Source organism: Pristiophorus japonicus, chromosome 3, assembly GCF_044704955.1.
Source record: "Pristiophorus japonicus isolate sPriJap1 chromosome 3, sPriJap1.hap1, whole genome shotgun sequence".
Taxonomy (NCBI): domain Eukaryota; kingdom Metazoa; phylum Chordata; class Chondrichthyes; family Pristiophoridae; genus Pristiophorus; species Pristiophorus japonicus.
Window position 1 is genome coordinate 274771735 of NC_091979.1, and position 21494 is coordinate 274793228.

At 44.3% G+C, this 21494-nt stretch overlaps 1 protein-coding gene and 1 non-coding gene across 2 annotated transcripts in view; one reads left to right on the forward strand and one right to left on the reverse strand.

Annotated features, from left to right (window-relative positions):
• Positions 1-2203: 2203 nt before the first annotated feature.
• LOC139260674 (U1 spliceosomal RNA) lies at positions 2204-2367 on the reverse strand. The gene has a single exon (XR_011592850.1). It is a non-coding gene; the product is annotated as a U1 spliceosomal RNA (small nuclear RNA).
• A 174-nt stretch (positions 2368-2541) lies between these two features.
• abraxas2 (abraxas 2, BRISC complex subunit) overlaps positions 2542-21494 on the forward strand; it is a 50173-nt gene continuing 31220 nt past the window's right edge. The window contains exons 1-3 of the mRNA XM_070875018.1: positions 2542-2637; positions 3647-3737; positions 18105-18141. Coding sequence (XP_070731119.1) covers positions 2566-2637; positions 3647-3737; positions 18105-18141 — 200 coding nt within the window. The 5' untranslated portion in view covers positions 2542-2565. The remainder of the gene's footprint in view (positions 2638-3646; positions 3738-18104; positions 18142-21494) is intronic.

The window sequence follows — 21494 nt, forward strand, 5'->3', positions numbered from 1 at the left end:
GTTGCAGATCCTTAGTCAACCAGCACCTAATCCAGAAACATTAAAAATGATAGATGAACTGTATTAACAGTTAAAGTAAGTGGACATCTATTTTGTTTACTGTTTTTGATTAACCAAAACATGAGCTCAAAACATGAACATAAGAATATAAGAATTAGAAGCAGGAGTAGGCCATTCGGCCCCTCAAGCCTGCTCCGCCATTCAATAAGATCATGGATGATCTTATATCTCAACTGCAATTTCGTGCACTATCCCGATATCTCTTGATTCCCTTAATATTCAAAAATCGAGCGATCTCGGTCTTGAATATACTCATGGACTGAGCCTCCACAGCACTCTGGGGTAGAGAATTCCAAAGATTCATCACCCTCTGAGTGAAGAAGATTTTCCTCATCTCAGTCCAAAATGGCCAACCCCTGAGTCTGAGACTGTGACCCCTGGTTCTCGACTCCTCAGCCAGAAGAAACATCCTCCCTGCATCTACCCTGTCAAGCCCTGTAAGAATGTTGTATTTTTCAATGAGATCATCTCTCATTCTTATAAATGAGACAACAGCCCTGGAGTCCTCAATTTTGTGATTTCAATCGTCAATTTCATGAGGCAAATCAAGAAGGGGCTGTGGAGTCACTGCCAATGCTATTTTTCATCACATAGACAGACACTCAGTCAAGTGTTACTGACAAGAACCCTGGACAACGTGGCCCACTTCCCTTATCTCGGGAGCCTCCTATCAACAAGAGCACCAGTGCAGCCTTCGGCCGTCTGAGGAAAAGAGTGTTTGAAGACCAGGCCCTTAAAACTGTCACCAAGCTCATGGTCTACAGGGCTGTAGCGATACCTGCCCTCCTGTATGGCTCAGAGACATGGACCATGCACAGTAGACACCTCAAGTTGCTGGAGAAATACCACCAACGATGTCTCCGCAAGATCCTACAAATCCCCTGGGAGGCCAGACGCACCAATGTTAGCGTCCTCGACCAGGCCAACATCCCCAGCATTGAAGCACTGACCACACTTTATCAACTCCGCTGGGCAGGCCACATAGTTCGCATGCCAGGCACAAGACTCCCAAAGCAAGTGCTCTACTCGGAACTTGTCGACGGCAACGAGCCAAAGGTGGACAGCGGTGGGCAGGAAGGCATCCTCCAAATTTATTTTTGCACTAGCGAAGATGCCTGAGAGTTGTGAGGATGACTCTATCTTCTTGGTTTAACCAAGTTCCTCTGTGGAGATGGCCTAGCATTCTCTCTCCCATTCCTCTCTCTTGAGCGATAGCACAAGTTCAGGAGTTTGCAGTGTGGAAAATATGAATCTATATCATACCATTCCTTTGACATAGTATATTGGAGCGCACAAGATAAGCAAACTATACTCAAGAATTTTCAAGTGAGAATTTCAAACATCTAAAAGTTATGTTATTAGTATCGAAAATCCAAATATAAAAAGGCTGGTATGGGAGAGAAAGTACCTCCATTAGACTGCCAAGGTATTGTGGACAGATTAAGGCATTTAACGCAAACGCAGCGTTAAGAGTTCAAAATGATATTCTCATGAGGCCAGAATAGTAAAAAAACACACACACCATATCACATGAGCTGTCAGGGGGCCCATACCTGCCAATCTACAACTCTCAGCTGCTAACCCATCGCCAGATCAGATTTGACTTCCTCCATCCCTCCCCATCAACTAAACAGCACTAGGCTAAAATGTTCAAAGCACACCTGCTTTTCTTGCTGTAGGATAAGACACAACAATGGTGGGGAAATTCTAGTCTGACATAAACTAGATGTCAAAAGAGAAGGACCATCCAAAGTTACACTTTGGTGAATGACGAACATCTGGCCCCATTTGCTTTGAATCCAGACTTTCGGCACCATGACTGGCGTCTGCAGGTCCTCAGCTGGGAAGGAATGGGACGTAAATGTCAGCAGCATTTGTAGCAGGCAAGGAACAAAAAAGGGCACTTGTAAACTGTTTGAAGTGTTCTCCCCCCCTCCCATCCCCCTCCTTTAATAAGGGGGAACTTGATTTAATGTTTATTTATTATTCTCTCAAAAGAGTTGTAGCAGGCAAGGTAATACCCAGAGCTGCAACATGGGGAAACAGTTAAGATCAAGTCACAGAATTGAGCAGCTTTCCAAGAGGGCAGAATGTGGCTCCCTGTAAATGTTTGTATTTTAAATTCTGATTTTGATTGTAAAGCCAGGGGAGAGCGTGGACGCAGTCCCCCACTAGCACACATTTTGCAGTCGAGTATCCCACGTTTGGGGACATTGCAGGAGTCAGCACACTCCAAGTGCAATGGGCTAGCCTCAGCCTGGGAGCACCCCCTGGGTGATCAGGGTTACTCCCCTGCCAGGTAAGTATAGGACCTTGCTTTTTGCAGCTGTGGTCCCAAATGCCCCGCTTGACGTGAGACCCTGGCCTCAGCCCATACAAAGAGCAGTGGGCGAGCGGGGCGGAAGCTGAGGGTGTGCGGGGCGGAAGCGGGGCGCTTCCGGCGGTCCGTGTGGGGAACGGAAGTGCCCGTGTCGCGGGGGGCTGTGGGTGGGAAGGTTGGAAAAGATGGCCGCCTCCGTCTCGGGCTACACTTTCAGTTCCTTAGTTTATCACCACGCCAACAGCCCCTCAGACCACGTAGGTACCCGCCGTCCGGCACCCGAGCCGCGCTGCCGAGGGCCGAGCGCCGCGCTTCGGATGCCTGTGAGCTTGTTGTTGGTGCGGGGTTTCGCCCTGGCGAGCAGGCCGAGTCCCCGGCTCCCGCCGCCCGGACCCTGGCCTTTTCCTGGCCCGGGGAGGGCTCGGGTTTTGGTCAACCATTGAAAGAGCTGTAAACCCCCGCGGGATGGGGCCGGTGACAGGCGCAACCCCCGGGCCGGCCGGCCGGCGGCTGTTCTATCCCCGGCGAGAGGTCATGGCGGAAATGGTTTGCGAAACATTGAATTGCCGGCAGAGTGAGTGAGTCCGCCTCAAGAGTCACTGCTTTTTGTAGCCTTGACTGCAACTGGGTCCCGCCCGACTGGATGTGCCCACTTTCTGATCCAGTATCTGGAGCTGATTTGTGACATTGTAATCTGTTGGTCCCAATGTTTATTTAACCCAAGTGCGAACCGTTTTCAACGGAGACCGGGGGGAAAGTTTTCGAGGCAAGAAATGCGCAGTGTTGTGGCTTTCCTTTATAGGACTGTTTTTGCTCTAACTTTTATATTTTTTTCAAATGCGGCGGACCCAGTTTTCTTGATGCGCAAATCGTTGCTACAGAATTGTCTTTGCATACTTTGGTGTGCCTAGACATCAGTGTAGAATTTTGTCAGCTAGACATAACATTTGAGCCTCGGGTTTGTTTTGACTGACAAGTCGAGTCACAATCAAATGCTACTTACCCAGTTGTCAGAAACAGCAGTGGTGGTCTTCAAACAACTGAACTGGCAATGCATCACCGCTCTATCAGTGGAGTATTTTCGTTGTACTGCATCAAGTTTATCTGCTGTCCAATTGGGATGAGCAAGTTAGCTCTTAATTACAGCGGAAGCACTTGATTTTGTTTTTATTACTTCTGCCTGTTTCTCCAATTGATTTATTGACTTATTTTGCAGTCTTGTATTTCCTTATTTGTGTTATAATTTAACTGGGTTTTTCATTGCAGGAAGGCTTTCTCTTGGGAGATGTAAAACAACTTGAGACTTTCAGTATTAGTGATTCACAGATCAGCAACACCGAGCTACTGCAAGTAATAGGTAAGTCTGCTAACCTTGTACATGTGACCATGTCAGAGTGGGGTGCAAGGGATCTGAAATGAGATCTGATTAAAACTGAAAGTTACGACTTGCAATGCAACTTTTTGTACTGTTGACTTTGGCATTACTGGTGTAAAGTGATTTTGTGGAAGTAATCAGAAGAATTGATTACTTAATCACCAGGCCGCTTCTAACTAAAAGGCAGGGAGTACTTCTATTTTAATTTCATATTCTGTGTAGGTCTACTGAAAAGTTGTAATTCTAGTTTCCCCATTACTAATGATGCATTGTATTGAACTTTAAAAATTGGAAGGGGAGGAGGAATGGAGGGTTAAAATATCGGATTATGTACAATTAAACAAATCTGGCATTAATATTTTAATTTTCCACTGCATCAAAGCAGTTCATATTTGTTTAGAATATACCAGAAGTAAACTTAGTGCTTAAATTGTCAACTCGGGAACAATGACACAGTGGCTGAGAAGTGAAACTTGCAATGTTTGTTCCTGAGAATAAGTTAATTGAATCCATCCAAGAAGTGTGGGAGAAAACCATGGATGCTTTGTGATGTCAGTGGGAATTAGAATGTGCTTATAGAAGATGACATTGTTTGCAGTGCTTTTGTTGTAAAGTATTCATTTTATATTGATGCAGTTGACTAAATCTCAAATGATCTTTTGGGGTCTGCAATTTGGATAGTCCTTGTTAAAATGTTATTAATATATTCCAGAAATATTACTTTTCTGTTTTTATCTATCATAGTTATTGAATTAAAGTGATAGATGTAGTGCAAAAACACAGTGCCAGCAGTGTAATAGATTGTGTGTGAAATGGAGTCACTTAGTTTTTCCTTGAGTCTTTTGAAACTGGAAATAACATCTGTTGTGACCTTGGAATTTTCTTACCTCTAGGGTGTCAACATCATTTTATGTTTTATATTTTATGAGGTTTGATCTAGATTAATTTAAATATGCAGAGAAGGTCCTGCGCCCATTTAGGATCCTGCTGCAAATTGTGTGGGAAAACTAGGTGGAGCATGCGATGTGCATGCTCTGACTAGTTTTTCCCAGGTCTTAAAGGGACTGCTGGAGACCAGTGAAGAAATGATCGGGAAAGTTATTTTTACTTCCGCTCCATTGTGTTCTAAGACTTTGATTAGTGAATGGTGACAAATTTAACTTGTAAGTTTTTAACTAAAAAGTAATTCTGAATGCCTTTAAACATTTTCTGCAATTAATATTTTCAAGCATTGATTTAAAGGGAGGTATTATGTTATGGAGCTCTGGCCATTTTTACCTGAGAGAATTTTGGGAGAGAGTTGCATTTAATTGAGTTTTTAAAGTAAAATGTTTCCGAACAAGTTTTTTTTTTTAAATAAAGAAGCACCAAGGTAATAAGCTAGGCATTGAAATAATTTCTGCAAAAACCAAAAACAATAAAATCATTTGTTCAGTCTGTATAGTTGATAAATGTCTTGCACCCATTGTGATAGAAGTCCTTGGTCCCAGGTGCTTGATGAGGTTTGTTTTAGCATAAGCCCTCCCTTGCGGCTGTGAATACGGAGATTAAAAATAGGGACAGAAATGCACTCGGGCGGGTTTTAAACAGAAAGTTGCCAGGGCAGGCTTTCATCACTCAAAAGGTTAGAATCAGGACAATATTTTAGAAGTTATTTTAAATTGAGCAAAATGACCCAATGTGGGGAAGTATATTTATTATATTATGCCAAGGTAGGTTGTAATTAAGTGAGACTAAAATAAAACAAAACTTATTTTGTGCTGGTCTTGTCTTGCCCAGTTTTCTTGGTTAGCCTATGATGAGATTGGAGAGTTGCATGTGCAAAAAACGCAAATATTTAATTCAGAACCGATGTGGGTTCTATTGTTGCACCCCTGGGTTACACTGCTTATGTTGTTAAAAGTAAGGACCACTAATGGGAGTAAGCAGTATCACTGTATGTGAGTGAATATCCAAGCCAAGACCCAAATTTATAATGGGCAGTTTTGATCCCAAGTTGCCCATTGTAATATGTTTGAGAAATGTACTGAAAACATTTAACTGCTGTTAGTAGAGGTTGAATCAGTGTATCAAGTTAGCACACATGGTTTTGAGCATATTAAATATAAACAAACTGCTGTAGGTTGATATCAGTATAGGAGGGTGGGTATCACTACTGCCCTGTAGACCATGAGCTTGGTGCCGGATTTGAGGTCCTGGTCTTCAAACGCCCTCTTCTGAAGGCTGTGCTGGTGCACTGAAGGCAGTGTTGGACCTTGTCGTCAATGTCTGCTCTTGCTGACAGTAGGCTCCTGAGGTATGGAAAATGGTCCAAGTTGTCCAAGGCCTCATCGTGGATTTTGCTAATTGGGAGGGCGGTGCTGTGTGGCGGGATCAGATTGGTAGAGGATCTTTGTCTTATGGATATTTAGTGTTAGGCCCATGCTCTCATATGCCTCGGTGAAGGTATTGACGATGGCTTGGAGTTCGGTCTCTGAGTGTGCGCAGACGCAAATGTCGTCTGCGTACTGTAGCTCGATCAGCTCCGTTGAGACTCCCAAAGCAAGCACTCTATGTGGAGCTTCGACACAGCAAGCGAGCCCCAGATGGGCAGAGGAAATGCGTCAAGGACATCCTCAAAGCCTCCTTGACAAAGCGCAACATCCCCACTGACTCCTGGGAATCCCTGGCCCAAGACGGCCCAAAGTGGAGGAAGAGCATCCGGGAAGGCACTAAGCACCTCAAGTTCCATCGCCGAGAGCAAGCAGAAACCAAGCGTAGACAGCGGAAGGAGCGTGCGTCAACCCAGGCTCTCCAGTCACCCTTTCCTTCAACCACTATCTGCCCCACCTGTGACAGAGACTGTAGGTCCCACATTGGACGACTCACTCACCTGAGAACTCATTTTGAGTTGAAGCAAATTATCCTTGACTCCGAGGAACTGCCTATGATGATGATATCAGTAGTACATATGTCAAGACTGCATAACAAAGTTGAGAATTATTGTGATGGCCAATTTTGTAGATGCAAACAAAAGACAATATTTAAATGTGCAGCATAGCGGTGATCTTTGATGGATGTTCATTAAAAGAAAAATAATAGATTTATATCGCACTTCATTGTTTCTCAAACGTCCAAAGAGCTTTGAGTACAATCCAGTTACTATTGGGTGCAAAAACCTGGAAGAAACAACTTGCATTTATACCGCACCTTTTACATCCTCAGGATATCCCGAAGCATTGCAAGGTTCTACAAACGGCAATGAGATAAGAGATAATCTGTTTTGGTGGTGTTAGTTGAGGGATAAAGGTTGACCAGGACATTGGGGAACTCCTGTGCTATTCTTTGAATAATTACATCAGATCTTTTACACCCACATGAGCAGGCAGTCAGGACTTTAGTTTAAGTGTTTCATTTTTGTCCTTGTAATATAACAAAAACATCCAAGTTACTGAGAAGTCTGCTAGTGCACTGAAGAATGTAAAATGTAGAGCCTTTCATTACTCCCAGGGGTTCAGTATGACTATATCCCATATAAATTTGTAACTTGTTGCACAACATTTGTGGAAAGAATTCTGTGGACTCAGCAGCATTTCGCACTTGGCCAAGAAAGACTTAACTTGAATTGGGGAATGTAGCTAAAATTTATAAAGGTGCCTGTTTCACCTGTGGCATGAAAACTTAATTCAATTTTTATTTTCTATAGGAAAATGATGTTTTTAGAAGATTAAGGACTTGCATCCATAGTGCATCAATATTCTAAACTAATATTGCCTAGAGAATTGCATAGTATTTACAGCACAGAAACAGGCTATTCAGCCCAACAGGTCCATGCTTATACTCCACATGAGCCTCCTTCATCTAACCCCATCAGCATATCTTTCTCTCTCATGTGTTTATCTATCTTCCCCTTAAATGTATCTATGCTAGTTGCCTCAGCTGCTCCTTGTGCTACCAAGTTCCATATTCTAACCACTCTGTGGGGGGGGGTAACGTTTCTCCTGAATTCCCTATTGGATTTATTAGTGACTATATTGTATTTATGGCCCCTAGTTCTGGTCTCGCTCTCAAGTGGAAACATCTTTCCTATGTCTACCCTATCAAGCCCTTTCATAAACTTAAAAACTTCCATCAGGTCACACTTCAGTTTTCTCTTTTCTAGAGGATAGAGCCCCAGCCTGTTCAATCTTTCCTGATTAATATAACCTCACAGTTCTGGTATCATTCTAGTAAATTTTTTGTACCTTCTCCAGTGCCTTTTTATAATATGGAGACCAGAACTGTTCACAATACTCTCGGTCTAACCAAGGTTCGATACAAGTTTAACATAACTTCTCTGCTTTTGAATTCTATCCCTCCAGAAATAAACTCTGGTGCTTTATTTGTTTTTTTTATTGGCCTTATTAACCTGTGTTGCTATTTTTAGTGATTTGTGTATCCGTATCCCCAGATCCCTCTGCTCCTCTATCCCATTTAGACACTTATTTTCCAAGGAGTATGTGGCCTCCTTATTCTTCCTCCCAAAATGTACTAACTCTCACTTGACTATGTTGAAGTTCACTTGCCAACTGAAACACTGCATAGCAGAAATGATCATATTGCAGCACTCAACATTAATTTAAATGCATCTTTTGGATCATATGTAAAACATGCATGTTCTAGAAGAGAATAGCCATACTTGTTCAGACAATACTCTGTCCCTTCAGCTTCCTAGTGTTGCAATCCAATGTTGCATGTCTTTTCTGAGTCCTGTATTTACCTGTCTTACTGTACTACTATGTAACTGTTAATAACAACGAAGATGGCAGACAAAAGGGGGTGGGGTTGGGGATATAAAACTGACGGTGGTGGATAGATCAAATGGGCCATATGTCTTCAAATCGCTTCATGGCAATGGTGGAATTTGAAAATGAGGGCAAGGAGTTTAAACTTACTACATTGGAGGCATAGAGCCAGTGTTGGTCATCGAAAAATGGGGATTGGCTAGTGGGTCACGATATGGGAAGAGTTTGTGGAGGACGATGAGGCAAAAGGGAGGGCATGGAAATAATCCTGCCTCGAGGTTTCAAAGGCAGGTACTTTAACCTAAGGTTATGCAACCTTGTCCAAAGATTCAATGGTGATTGGCCATAAGTTCCTTTGATAATATCAGATGTTGTTTGATTCAACTAGCACAATGCCTAATAAATTCCTTCCATTTAATTTACAGATTTTGAGTCTGCCTTAGATATTCTCTTGGATTCAGTAGTGCAAGTCGGTCCTGTAAGCGATTCTTGCATTCAGGAATGTGCCTGTACTGCCCAATAACTAATCATATAATAGCTCTCCCATGACATCTGATTGGATATTGTGTCTTTCTCGCGTGCCTTCACATGCATGTCTCCAGTCTTTCAGCAGATGACTGCAAACATTTCTGCGAGATGAGGCCAAATACAAATTGATAAACTGCTTTACTTTACAGACAAGTGAATGTATAATGACAGTTACAATTAAAATTCAGTTAAGTTCAAACTACTCCTTGTGAATTTTTTTTAATGAAAAACTACACCACACTATTCTACGTTAATAGGTAACTTAACTTTTTTTCCTACACAACCTTCTAGTTCTGGCAGGCCCTGAGCTTAAGATGAACAAGATTTCTCTCATGAAGCTGGGCTTCCTTCACATACCAAATTGGATTGGCTGACTTAATGTCCTTTTTCCGATTGTCCTTTTTCTTCTTATTCAAGACTGCCCCTCACAACTCCTTCCCCATTCAAGAATTTTCCTGTAGCCTGTCAAACAAACCAGCTATCTGTTTCCCAAAAGTATATTCTCAGCATGACAAGATCTGTGGATGTTCACTGGGATACCTAGGCTAACTCCCATGGTCTGAAGAATTCTGGTTCAGATGCTTAATCTGGATCCTAATCTACATTTCCCAGTTCTGATATTCTATGAATTTAACTCATTAAAAGGCACATTGAATTTAATAATAGCTTTTTTAATGCACCAAAATCCTCCTGTGTTGGCATAGTCAGAAATCCCTAAACTTGACAGAGTAACAAAAAAATTGTAGAATTTACAGAACTGACCAATGCTTGACTCAAAGAGCTGAAGAGTGCCCTGTTTGCAGAACTGGGTCAATGCTGGTTTTTAAACCAGCCAGTTTACTTTCCTCAATGAAGAAATAGCATTTTAATGCTCTTAAGGCTTGTAAGATTATAAGACATCAGTGACGAGTAGTAAATTAGCTTAAGTCTATTGGGAGATTGAACAGAAATAACTCTGTTTCTAAAGACTACTATAATCATCTTAGGCAGTCTCTGAGTCGAGGATGACTTGCTTCCACACTAATGAGTTCCCAGGTGACTGAGTCCAATGTGGGATCTACAGTTTCTGTCACAGGTGGGGTAGATAGTACTTGTAGGGACGGGTGGGTGGGGTGCTTGGGTTGTCATGCGCTCCTTCTGCTGTTTGCGCTTGACTTGCGCGTGCTCTGTGAAGAGACTCCAGATGCTAAGCGCCTTCCCGGATGTTTCTCCTCCACTTTGAGTGGTCTGGGGCCAGGGATTCCCAGGTGTCGGTGGGGATATTGCCCTTTTTCAAGGAGGCTTTGAGGATATCCAGGAAGCGTTTCCTCTGGCCACCTGGGGCTCGCTTGCTGTGTTGGAGCTCTGAGTAGAACGTTTGTTTTGGGAGTCTAGTATCGGGCATGCAAACAATGTGGTCCGTCCAACGGAGTTGATCGAGCATGGTTAACGCTTCGATGCTGGGGATGTGGGCCTGAGCGAGAACACTGATGTTGGGGCGTCTATCCTGCCAATGTATTTGCAGAATCTTGCGGAGGCAGCATTGGTGGTATTTCTCCAGTGCTTTGAGGTGCTTGCTGTACATAATCCATGTCTCTGAAGCATATAGGAGGGCGGGTATCACTACTGCTCTGTAGACCATGAACTTGGTGCCAGGTTTGAGGTCCTGGTCTTCACACACCACCTTCCTCAGGTGACCGAAGGCTGCATTGGCACACTGAAGGCGGTGTTGGAATTCGTCATCTATGTCTGCCCTTGGCTAAGGCTCCCAAAGTATGGAAAATGGTCCACGTTGTTCAAGGCCTCGTCATGGATCTCGAAAATCGGGAGCAGTACTATGTGGCGGGGCAGGTTGGTAGAGAACCTTTGTCTTACAGATGTTTAGTGTAAGGCCCATACTCTCGTACACTTCGGTGAAGGTGTTGACGATGGTTTGGAGTTGGCGCAAATGCAAGCATCGTCTGCATACTGTAATTCAATAACAGAGGATGAGACGACCTTGGATCTGGACTGGAGGCGACGGAGGTTGAACAGTTTCCCGTTTGTTTTATAGATTAGCTCCACTCCAGCGGGGAGCTTATTGAGGATTGCAGCAAGGAAGATCGAGAAGAGCGTTGACACAGCCTTGCTTGTCCCCAGTGCGCACGTGTATTGAGTCTGTGGTGGATCTGTTGATCACGATCATGGCTTGCATGTCATCATGGAGCAGGCGGAGGATTGTGACAAATGTTTGAGGGTAGCCGAATTTGAGGAGGACACTCCATAATCCCTATCGGTGTCGAACCTTTGAGGTCAAAAAAAGGCCATGAACAGAGGCTGGTGCTGCTCCCTGCATTTTTCTTGAATTTGACACGCGGTGTTCTGTCAGAGACACACGTACAAGGCCTCATGGTAATGCCCATGCTCCAAACGCTAGCATCTGCTAGACTATGTCATCGTCCGAGCAAGGGACTGCAAGGACATCCGCATCACCCGCGCCATGACAGGAGCTGCTGACTGCTGGACTAACCACCGCCTATTCCGCTCTGTCAATTCCATCAATATAGCCCCAAAATAGCGATGGCAACAGAAATGCTGCCGCACGAAAGTCAATGCTGGAGCACTCAAAGACCCTGCTAAGAAAGCCTTATTTAGCCAGCGCCTCACAACCAACCTGACTATTTCCAGGGAACCGGAGATGCAGAGTGCCCACAGTACCTGGTCTGCCCTCAAGGCCTCCATAATTAGCATCTGTGAAGAGACACTTGGTCACTCGACCAGGAAACATCAAGACTGATTCGACGAGAGCGACCGCAAGATTCAGGCGCTAATAAGCTGCAAGTGCATTCTTGAGCTGGAAAAGCAACACATCTTGAGAGCAAGGAAGCAACTCTATAGACGTCTGAAGGCCGGGGTCCAACGTGAAACTCGTGACCTAAAGAACAGATGGTGGGTGGAAAAAGCGCAGGAGATCCAGCAACTAGCTGACGATCATGATGTGCGTGGATTCTTTAGCGCAGTCATGACCACCTACGGCCCAAGCACCCAAGGCCCGACTCCACTGAGGGCCAAGAGCGGAGAGGTACTCATCAAGGATATAGAGGCAATGCCCGCTGGAAGGAGCACTTCGAAAGTCTCCTTAACTGAGACACTGTCTTTGACGTGAGTGTCCTCGACTCCATCCCGCAGCATGCCTCCCGCCACCATCTCAGTACAACCCCAGCCCAGTATGAGATTGAAAAGGCCATCCAACCACTGAAGAACAAGGCCTCCGGAGCAGATGAAATCCCCACCGAAGCATTAAAGCATGACAGAGAAGCACCATTGGCGCGAATCCACAAACTTATTTTTCTTATTGGGAAGGCTGGAGAGCATGCCAGGGGATCTCAGACGCTGTAATCGTGACCATCTTCAAGAAAGGTGACCAGTCAACGTTAATTACAGAGGAGTTTCCCTGCTGTCTGCCACAGGGAAAGTCATCGCAAGAATCTTCCTCATTCACCTTCTCCCAGTGGCTGAAGAGCTCCTCCCAGAGACGCAATGTGGATTCAACCCACTAAGGGGCACAATGGACATACAATAATGAGACAACGACAATTTAAAATTTGTCCTTAAATAGTTTAATAAACCATATCAATTTGGAGTTCTGGATGAGCAAAAATGTTCTCTTAATTGAATATTGGGAAGACCAAAGCCATTGTTTTCGGTCCCCGCCACAAACTCCGTTTACTAGCCACTGACTCCATCCCTCTCCCCAACTTCTGTCTGGTTCAGCCTCAGACTGTTCGCAACCTTGGTGTCATATTTGACCTTGAAATGAACTTTCGATCACTTATCTGCAGGATAACTAAAACCGCCTATTTCCACCTCCGTAACATTGCCGACTCCGCCCTTACTTCAGATCATCTGCTGCTGAAGCCCTCATCCATGCCTTTGTTACCTCTAGTCTTGACTATTCCAACGCACTCCTGGCTGGCCTCCCACATTCTACCCTATGTAAACTAGAGGTGATCCAATACTCGGCTGCGGCGTCCTAACTCGCACCAAATCCCGCTCACCCATCACCCCTGTGTTTGCTGACCAACATTGGCTCCCGGTTAATCAATGCCTCAATTTCAAAATTCTCATCCTTGTTTTGAAATCCCCCAATGGCCTTGCCCCTCCCTATCTCTGTAATCTCCAGCCCCACAACTCCCCCGAGATGTCTGCGCTTCTCCAATCCTGCCCTCTTGAGCATCCCTGATTATAACCACTCAACCATTGGTGGCCGTGCCTTCTGTTGCCTAGGCCCCAAGCTCTGGAACTCCCTGCCTGGACCTCTCCGCCTCTCTACCTCTCTTTCCTCCTTTAAAAACTACCTCTTTGACCAAGCTTTTGGTCATCTGCCTTAATTTCTCCTTAGGTGGTTTGATGTCAAATTGTTTTATCTCATAATACTCCTGTGAAGTGCCTTGGGATATTTCACTACATTAAAGGCACTATATAAATACAAGTTGCTGTGTGTTTGAAGCATAATTAACACTGGCACATTTCATTCACTAGTATCAATGAAGGAGTTTGAAGTTACAAACTTGTTTTACACAATATTAGTAATTTAAAAATAGATTTAAACAGTTTTGAAGAGATATATCTATTAAGGGTATTTCACCAAATACTGTATAATTTCATGTACCTTTTTATTGGCTTGGTTTTTACTTGAATTTGGAGCTATTTTTTCTCACCTCAGCACTGACTGATTTGCTCTCAAGTTGGCCACTAGGGGGTACACACGAATAGCCCAAAGGGACTTCTCCTTTTCCATTCTTCTAGGTAGTCATTCTCTGTGGGTAAACACCTTGCTTTTTGCCTAATATCTGTAAACTACCTGATCAACTGAAGGAGGACCTTTTGCCCTACCATTTACAATGCATAATAGTACAACAACAACAATTTGTATTTATATAGCACCTTTAACGTAGTAAAACGTCCCAAGGCGCTTCACAGATGTGTTTTAATACAAAACAAATAAATTTGACACCGAGCCACATAAGAAATTACGGCAGATGACAAAAGCTTGGTAAAAGAGGTAGGTTTTAAGGAGCATCTTAAAGGAGAAGAGAGGCGGAGAGGTTTATGGAGGGAGTTCCAGAGCTTGGGGCCTAGGAAGCTGAAGGCACGGCCACCGCTGGTTGAGCAGTTATAATCAGGGATGCTCGAGGAAAGAGTTAGAGGAGCGCAGACATCTCTGATGTCATTGTTGTAATAGTAATTCAGACTTGAGTCAAATAGAGGTATCCTGTCATTAATTCTTTTGCCATGTGTTGAGATAGATAACTGATGTGATTACAATTGCATTTCCTGATCTAACCACTGGTTTGTTTATAAGCTGGGTGCTATTTCTATTGCAGCTAATACTTTAAGTGGGCAATGACCCGGAAAGAGTTCTGCGCCAGAAAGCCACTGCGCAGCATTTAGTCGTTGCCTGGAATCACGCCGATACTTTAATCAGTGATAAACTAATATTTTCATTGGCTGTTTATCCTTTGTCCTTTTTAAGTAAAATTTACAGAGGGATTTCTTGCCATTCTTTATTTAACTTGACGTTCACCTCCATACTCCAGTTCTAATTTGTGAAACATACCATAGCGGCTCTGTGCATCCTGAGAGACATGAAAATAAATCAGTGATAAAAGGGTTGAATATTTTCTCCCTCTTCATTGCCAGCATTACTGCTGGGAGATTTTTTTTGTTTCCTTCTGTGTATTTGGGGATCTAATCTGCGCTGCACTACAACACTTTGACCAAGGGGAGTGTAGAAATTCCTGCAGAAATCATTTTCTCATGAGATGTTGTGAAGGGACTGTTTACTAAAGCTACAAACAACTAGGTTGTGCAATCGTGCGAGTTCTCCCACAGGATTAATAAAATTGACATTGATCTTTGTTTAAAATGGAGAATAATTGATCTGTTAGGAGAAATTTGAAGGCAGTATTCTGAGATTCTAATGTAAACAATTGGAGTGGTTATTCACTGGCTGGATGCTTCACAATTGATATCCACGCTGAAGGATTAAGAATCGTGACCTAGTCACTTCGAGTTAAGTAATAACAGTTCATCACTGAGAAATGGAGACTTGTTTAAGTTCTGCTGTCATATAAAATGCAACTATACAACTTTAGTTACTTAAAATGGCAGCAAATCCCTAAAGTTGAATTATTGTCTTGAGCGTAGCAGGTTTTTTAAAAACTTCATGTTCTGCTGTGGGTTTGGCTGGGGAGGTTAACCAAAACCACGACAAAGGAATCAAATCTATCTGATATGATTTTTTTTGTTGGAAGTCTAATGGGAATGAACTGGAGGAGAGGGAACAGCAAACTGGAACAAACTGAGAAGGGATAGTAGAATAGAAAATTCTGTAATATGCAGTATGGTTAAATGAACTACGCCATAAACAAACCTTTATATAACTCCTATTGATGAATCCTTAAAGGAACTTGTGTGACTTGATAAAGTCGAACCAAATAATTGTGAATTTAGCTGTTTGCTATATCTGGAATTGTGTAAAACTGCCAACACGTCGGCTTTTAATAGATTCCCAAATTTATTTTTATGGCAGTATATAAAGCTCATTTGTCAGCAGTTATTTTCAGTTGTATTTTTGTCCCCTTCCTATTCTTTGCAAGGCAGGAGCCGGTGCTGTAGGATGGTACCATGTGGAATGCACTCTGATAGTGGGAAATAATCCTGAACTGTGACTTCAAAAAAAAAAGTGTGCAGATTTTAGTGACCTTAACCTAGCATGAAACCATCCTGAAATATAAATGAGATAGTTTCCACAGTAGCAGGAGTTTCTGCAGGTATGGCTGAGCTGCTTCCTGAAGTAATTCGGCAATACAAGTGCAGAAGTAACTAATAGAAACATAGAAAATAGGTGCAGGAGTAGGCCATTCGGCCCTTCGAGCCTGCACTGCCATTCAATGAGTTCATAGCTGAACATGCAACTTCAGTACCCCATTCCTGCTTTCTCGCCATACCCCTTGATCCCTCTAGTAGTAAGGACTACATCTAACTCTTTTTTGAATATATTTAGTGAATTGGCCTCAACAACTTTCTGTCGTAGAGAATTCCACAGGTTCACCACTCTCTGGGTGAATAATATTTCTGCACCAATCTTTCCAGAAAAGAGTTTGATTTTTGAAGGGTTACTGTGGCTTGGACTTCTTTTTTAAAAAAAATCTAGCTATTTTTCATTTGCTAAAGTTAGGAACCCTAGAAAATTACAGTACCCAAACTATGGGCCCAAGTTTCGGCCTCAGTTGCTCCTGATTTTTCGGAGCAACTGGTGTAGAACGGAGTATCTTAGAAATTCAAATTCTCGGCATTTAGTTTGCTCCAGTTCTAGTCAGTTAGAACAGTTTCACTTTGGAACAGAATTTTTTTTTCAAAAGTCCGGCCACTTACGCCTGTTTTCAAAGTTTCGGCAGTGAAAACTTACTCCAAACGAACTTAGAATGGAGTAAGTGAAGATTTTTGTACGCTCGAAAAAACCTTGTCTACAATTTAGAAAATCTGGCGTAGAGAATGGGGGTGGGGGGGGGGGGGGGTTTAAAGGGAAGTTTACAAACATTAAACACTTCAGTTTTACAAATAAAGAGCCATCATCAACAATAAATGATGATAACATCAATAAATCAACCAATAACTCAATCAAAAAAAATTAATAATTTTTTTTTAAAAACATCAATAAATAAAACATTTTCTACTTACTGACTGCAGCACCGGGAGCCCTCCAACAGTGTGTTGGAATTCCCCCCCCAGTGTGTCTCTGTCAGTGTCTCTATCTCTCTGTCTGTCTGTGTGTGTCTCACTCTCTGTCTGTCAGTGTCTGTGTTTCTGACAGGGAGGGGGGCAGGGGGAGAGGGGAGGAGGGGAGAGGGAAAGGGGGGAGGAGAGGGGGAGGGGAAGCGGAAAGGGAGGGGGGTGGGAAAGGGGGGGAAGGGGGGGGAGAGAAGAAGGGGAAGGAGAGGAGAAGGAGAAGGAGGGAGGGGGGAAGGCTGAACGGGCCAGGCCCGGCCGGGCCCAAGACTTCGGACAGGGCCGTGCCCGGCCGGGCCCAAGACTTCGGACAGGGCCCGGTCCCCAGCACCAGATTTACAGGTAGGTGGCGTCGGGTCCGGGGTCGGGAGCGCGTGTCGGGTCGGGGGGAGCGCGGGTCGGGTCCGGTCCGGGGGGTGGGGGGCGGTCGGGTCGGGGGGGTGGAGGATGGAGGTCGGGTTGGTTCGGGTAGGGGGGAGGGAGGGAGCGCGGGTTGGTTAGTGTCGGGGAGGGAGGTCAGGTTGGGTCAGGAGGGAGGTCGGGTCGGGGGGGAGGGAGACTGGGAGGGAGGTCAGGTCAGGTGGGGGCGCCGGTCCGGTCCGGGGGCGGGGGGAGAAGCGGGAGTCGGGTCAGGTCCGGTGCAGGCGGGGAGGGGGAGAAGAGAGCGGGAGTCGGGTTGGGAGGAAGCAGGAGCTGGGCATGGGAGGAGCCTTATGCATGCAGCCCCAGTGAGGCCATTGGGCCAGGGCTAGGGGCTGCGTGCTTCGGACCCCTCACACACAGTTTTGGACGTCTGGAGCTACTGCACATGTGCGCCCACTGTAGTGCGCATGTGCAGAGGTCCCGGCACTGTTTTCAGCGCAGGGACCTAGCTCCGCCCCCTACAGCTCTTGCTGCACCGCGCCCGGCTCCAGAGGACCAGCAGGGAGCCGGAGAATCTGGAGGTTTTCTTTAGGCGCACTTTGTGACGCGAAAAACGGGCGTCCAGGTCGGGGCTGCGCCGTTCTAGGCGTGGCCTGAAACTTGGGCCCTATGTACTGTGCTTAACAATTTATACATACTGCTGGCTGGCTTCTGTAAGAGCATATAGAATGCCAAAGTTGTACGTGTGCAGCTCTTGTTAATGGATCGTGATATGCATCCGTAGTGTCTGGTGCTTATACTGTTTTTATCCTCTCAGATCCTCAGTCTGCTGCACGATTTGCATAATAATGTGTACGGTTATTTTAAAGATGCTAAAAATGTTATTCTGCAATATGGCTTAGATTTAGTATTAAAATGTGTGTTTATTTCTGTTTCATTGCAGAAATCCACAACCATGAGCCTGGTTACCAGCTCTTTAGGTAAGCCATTATAATCTGTTTAATTGCTAATTTTTGAAACTATTTTGAAAACCATAGAGATTACTTGTGAATAGTTTTCATTTCAAATGCCAATGTTGCTTGTCATTCTAATCTAGTAGTTGAATCTGTGGTTGCCTCTCAGCTTGATTACTGGTTGCAGTGCTTTATAATGGACTGCACTGGGAGAAAGTGCACAAGGGTAACTTTCATGTGTTAAGGTGAAGGTTTTCTTTCCCCTTCTCTACACATGACACTTGCTTCTTGCTGGTTCCATTGGTGCTATTTCAGCGTTTCTCCTTTTAAAGTACGAGATTCGACAGAGTGTTGCAACTGCAGGGGTTGGAGACAGCAGGCAAGGCATCACAGCTGCATCTGCTCTTGTCCTAGAAACATAGTAAATAAGTGCAGGAGTAGGCCATTCGACCCTTCGAGCCTGCACTGCCATTCAATGAGTTCATGGCTGAACATGCAATTTCAGTACCCCATTCCTGCTTTCTCACCATACCCCTTGATCCCCCTAGTAGTAAGGACTTCATCTAACTCCTTTTTGAATATGTTTAGTGAATTGGCCTCAACAACTTTCTGTGGTAGAGAATTCCACAGTTTCACCACTCTCTGGGTGAAGAAGTTCCTCCGCATCTCGGTCCTAAATGGCTTACCCCTTATCCTTAGACTGTGACCCCTGGTTCTGGACTTCCCCAACATTGCGAACATTCTTCCTGCATCTAACCTGTCTAAACCCGTCAGAATTTTAAACGTTTCTATGAGATCCCCTCTCATTCTTCTGAACTCCAGTGAATACAAGCCCAGTTGATCCAGTCTTTCTTGATACGTCACTCCCGTCATCCCGGGAATCAGTCTGGTGAACCTTCGCTGCACTCCCTCAATAGCAAGAATGTCCTTCCTCAATGTTGGGAGACCAAAACTGTACACAATACTCCAGGTGTGGCCTCACCAAGGCCCTGTACAACTGTAGTAACACCTCCCTGCCCCTGTACTCAAATCCCCTCGCTATGAAGGCCAACATGCCATTTGCTTTCTTAACCGCCTGCTGTACCTGCATGCCAACCTTCAATGACTGATGTACCATGACACCCAGGTCTCGTTGCACCTCCCCTTTTCCTAATCTGTCACCATTCAGATAATAGTCTGTCTCTCTGTTTTTACCAGCTTACATTTATCTACATTATACTTCATCTGCCATGCATTTGCCCACTCACCTAACCTATCCAAGTCACTCTGCAGCCTCATAGCATCCTCCTCGCAGCTCACACTGCCACCCAACTTAGTGTCATCCTCAAATTTGGAGATACTACATTTAATCCCCTCTAAATCATTAATGTACAATGTAAACAGCTGGGGCCCCAGCACAGAACCTTGCGGTACCCCACTAGTCACTGCCTGCCATTCTGAAAAGTCCCCATTTACTCCTACTCTTTGCTTCCTCTCTGCCAACCAGTTCTCAATCCACGTCAGCACACTACCCCCAATCCCATGTGCTTTAACTTTGCACATTAATCTCTTGTGTGGGACCTTGTCGAAAGCCTTCTGAAAGTCCAAATACACCACATCAACTGGTTCCCCCTTGTCCACTCTACTGGAAACATCCTCAAAAAATTCCAGAAGATTTGTCGAGCATGATTTCCCTTTCACAAATCCATGCTGACTTGGACCTATCATGTCACCTCTTTCCAAATGCGCTACTATGACATCCTTAATAATTGATTCCATTATTTTACCCACTATCGATGTCAGGCTGACCGGTCTATAATTCCGTGTTTTTTCTCCCTCCTTTTTTAAAAAGTGGGGTTACATTGGCTACCCTCCACTCCATAAGAACTGATCCAGAATCTATGGAATGTTGGAAAATGACTGTCAATGCATCCGCTATTTCCAAGGCCACCTCCTTAAGTACTCTGGGATGCAGTCCATCAGGCCCTGGGGATTTATCGGCCTTCAATCCCATCAATTTCCCCAACACAATTTCCCGACTAATAAGGAACCTCAGTTCCTCCTTTTTACTAGACCCTCTGACCCCTTTTATATCCGGAAGGTTGTTTGTGTCCTCACTGAATACCGAATCAAAGTACTTGTTCAATTTGTCTGCCATTTCTTTGTTCCCAGTTATGACTTCCCCTGATTCTGACTGCAGCGGACCTACGTGTGTCTTACTAACCTTTTTCTCTTTACATATCTATAGAAGCTTTTGCAATCCATTTTAATGTTTCCTGCAAGCTTCCTCTCGTACTCTATTTTTCCCTGCCCAAATCAAATCCTTTGTCCTCCTCTGCTGAGTTCTAAATTTCTCCCAGTCCCCGGGTTCGCTGCTATTTCTGGCCAATTTGTATGCCACTTCCTTGGCTTTAATACTATCCCTGATTTCCCTTGATAGCCACGGTTGAGCCACCTTCCCTTTTTTACTTTTACACCAGACAGGGATGTACAATTGTTGTAGTTCATCCATACGGTCTCTAAATGTCTGCCATTGCCCATCCACTGTCAACCCCTTAAGTATCATTCACCAATCTATCCTAGCCAATTCACACCTCATACCTTCAAAGTTACCCTTCTTTAAGTTCTGGACCATGGTCTCTGAATTAACTGTTTCATTCTCCATCCCAATGTAGAATTCCACCATATTATGGTCACTCTTCCCCAAGGGGCCTCGCACAACGAGATTGCTAATTAATCCTCTCTCATTACACAACACCCAGTCTAAGATGGCCTCCCCCCTAGTTGGTTTCTCGACATATTGGTCTAGAAAACCATCCCTTATGCACTCCAGGAAATCCTCCTCCACCGTATTGTTTCCAGTTTAGTTAGCCCAATCCATATGCATATTAAAGTCACCCATGATACCTGCTGCACCTTTATTGCATGCACCCCTAATTTCCTGTTTGATGCCCTCCCCAACATCACTACTACTGTTTGGAGGTCTGTACACAACTCCCACTAGTGTTTTCTGCCCTTTGGTATTCCGTAGCTCCACCCATACCGATTCCACATCATCCAAGCTAATGTCTTTCCTTACAATTGCATTAATTTCCTCTTTAATCAGTATCGCCACCCCGCCTCCTTTTCCTTTCTGTCTATCCTTCTTAAATCTGTGTTGTGAGAGATGGGAGCCAATTGATGTTGGCATAGGTAGAGCTAGGAGGTGAATGGAATTTTATGTTGGATGAGATGCAGGTGGCAGAGATCGGGATGGATTGAACAGCGAGGTTATGCACCATAAGATTGAGTTTTAGTAGACATTCAAGGTTGATGTAATCAGTGGCTAATGTTGAGTTCCTAATGGTTTTAGTCTAGCCTTTGTTGAGATACAGAACATTCCAGTTCACCTATGACTAAAT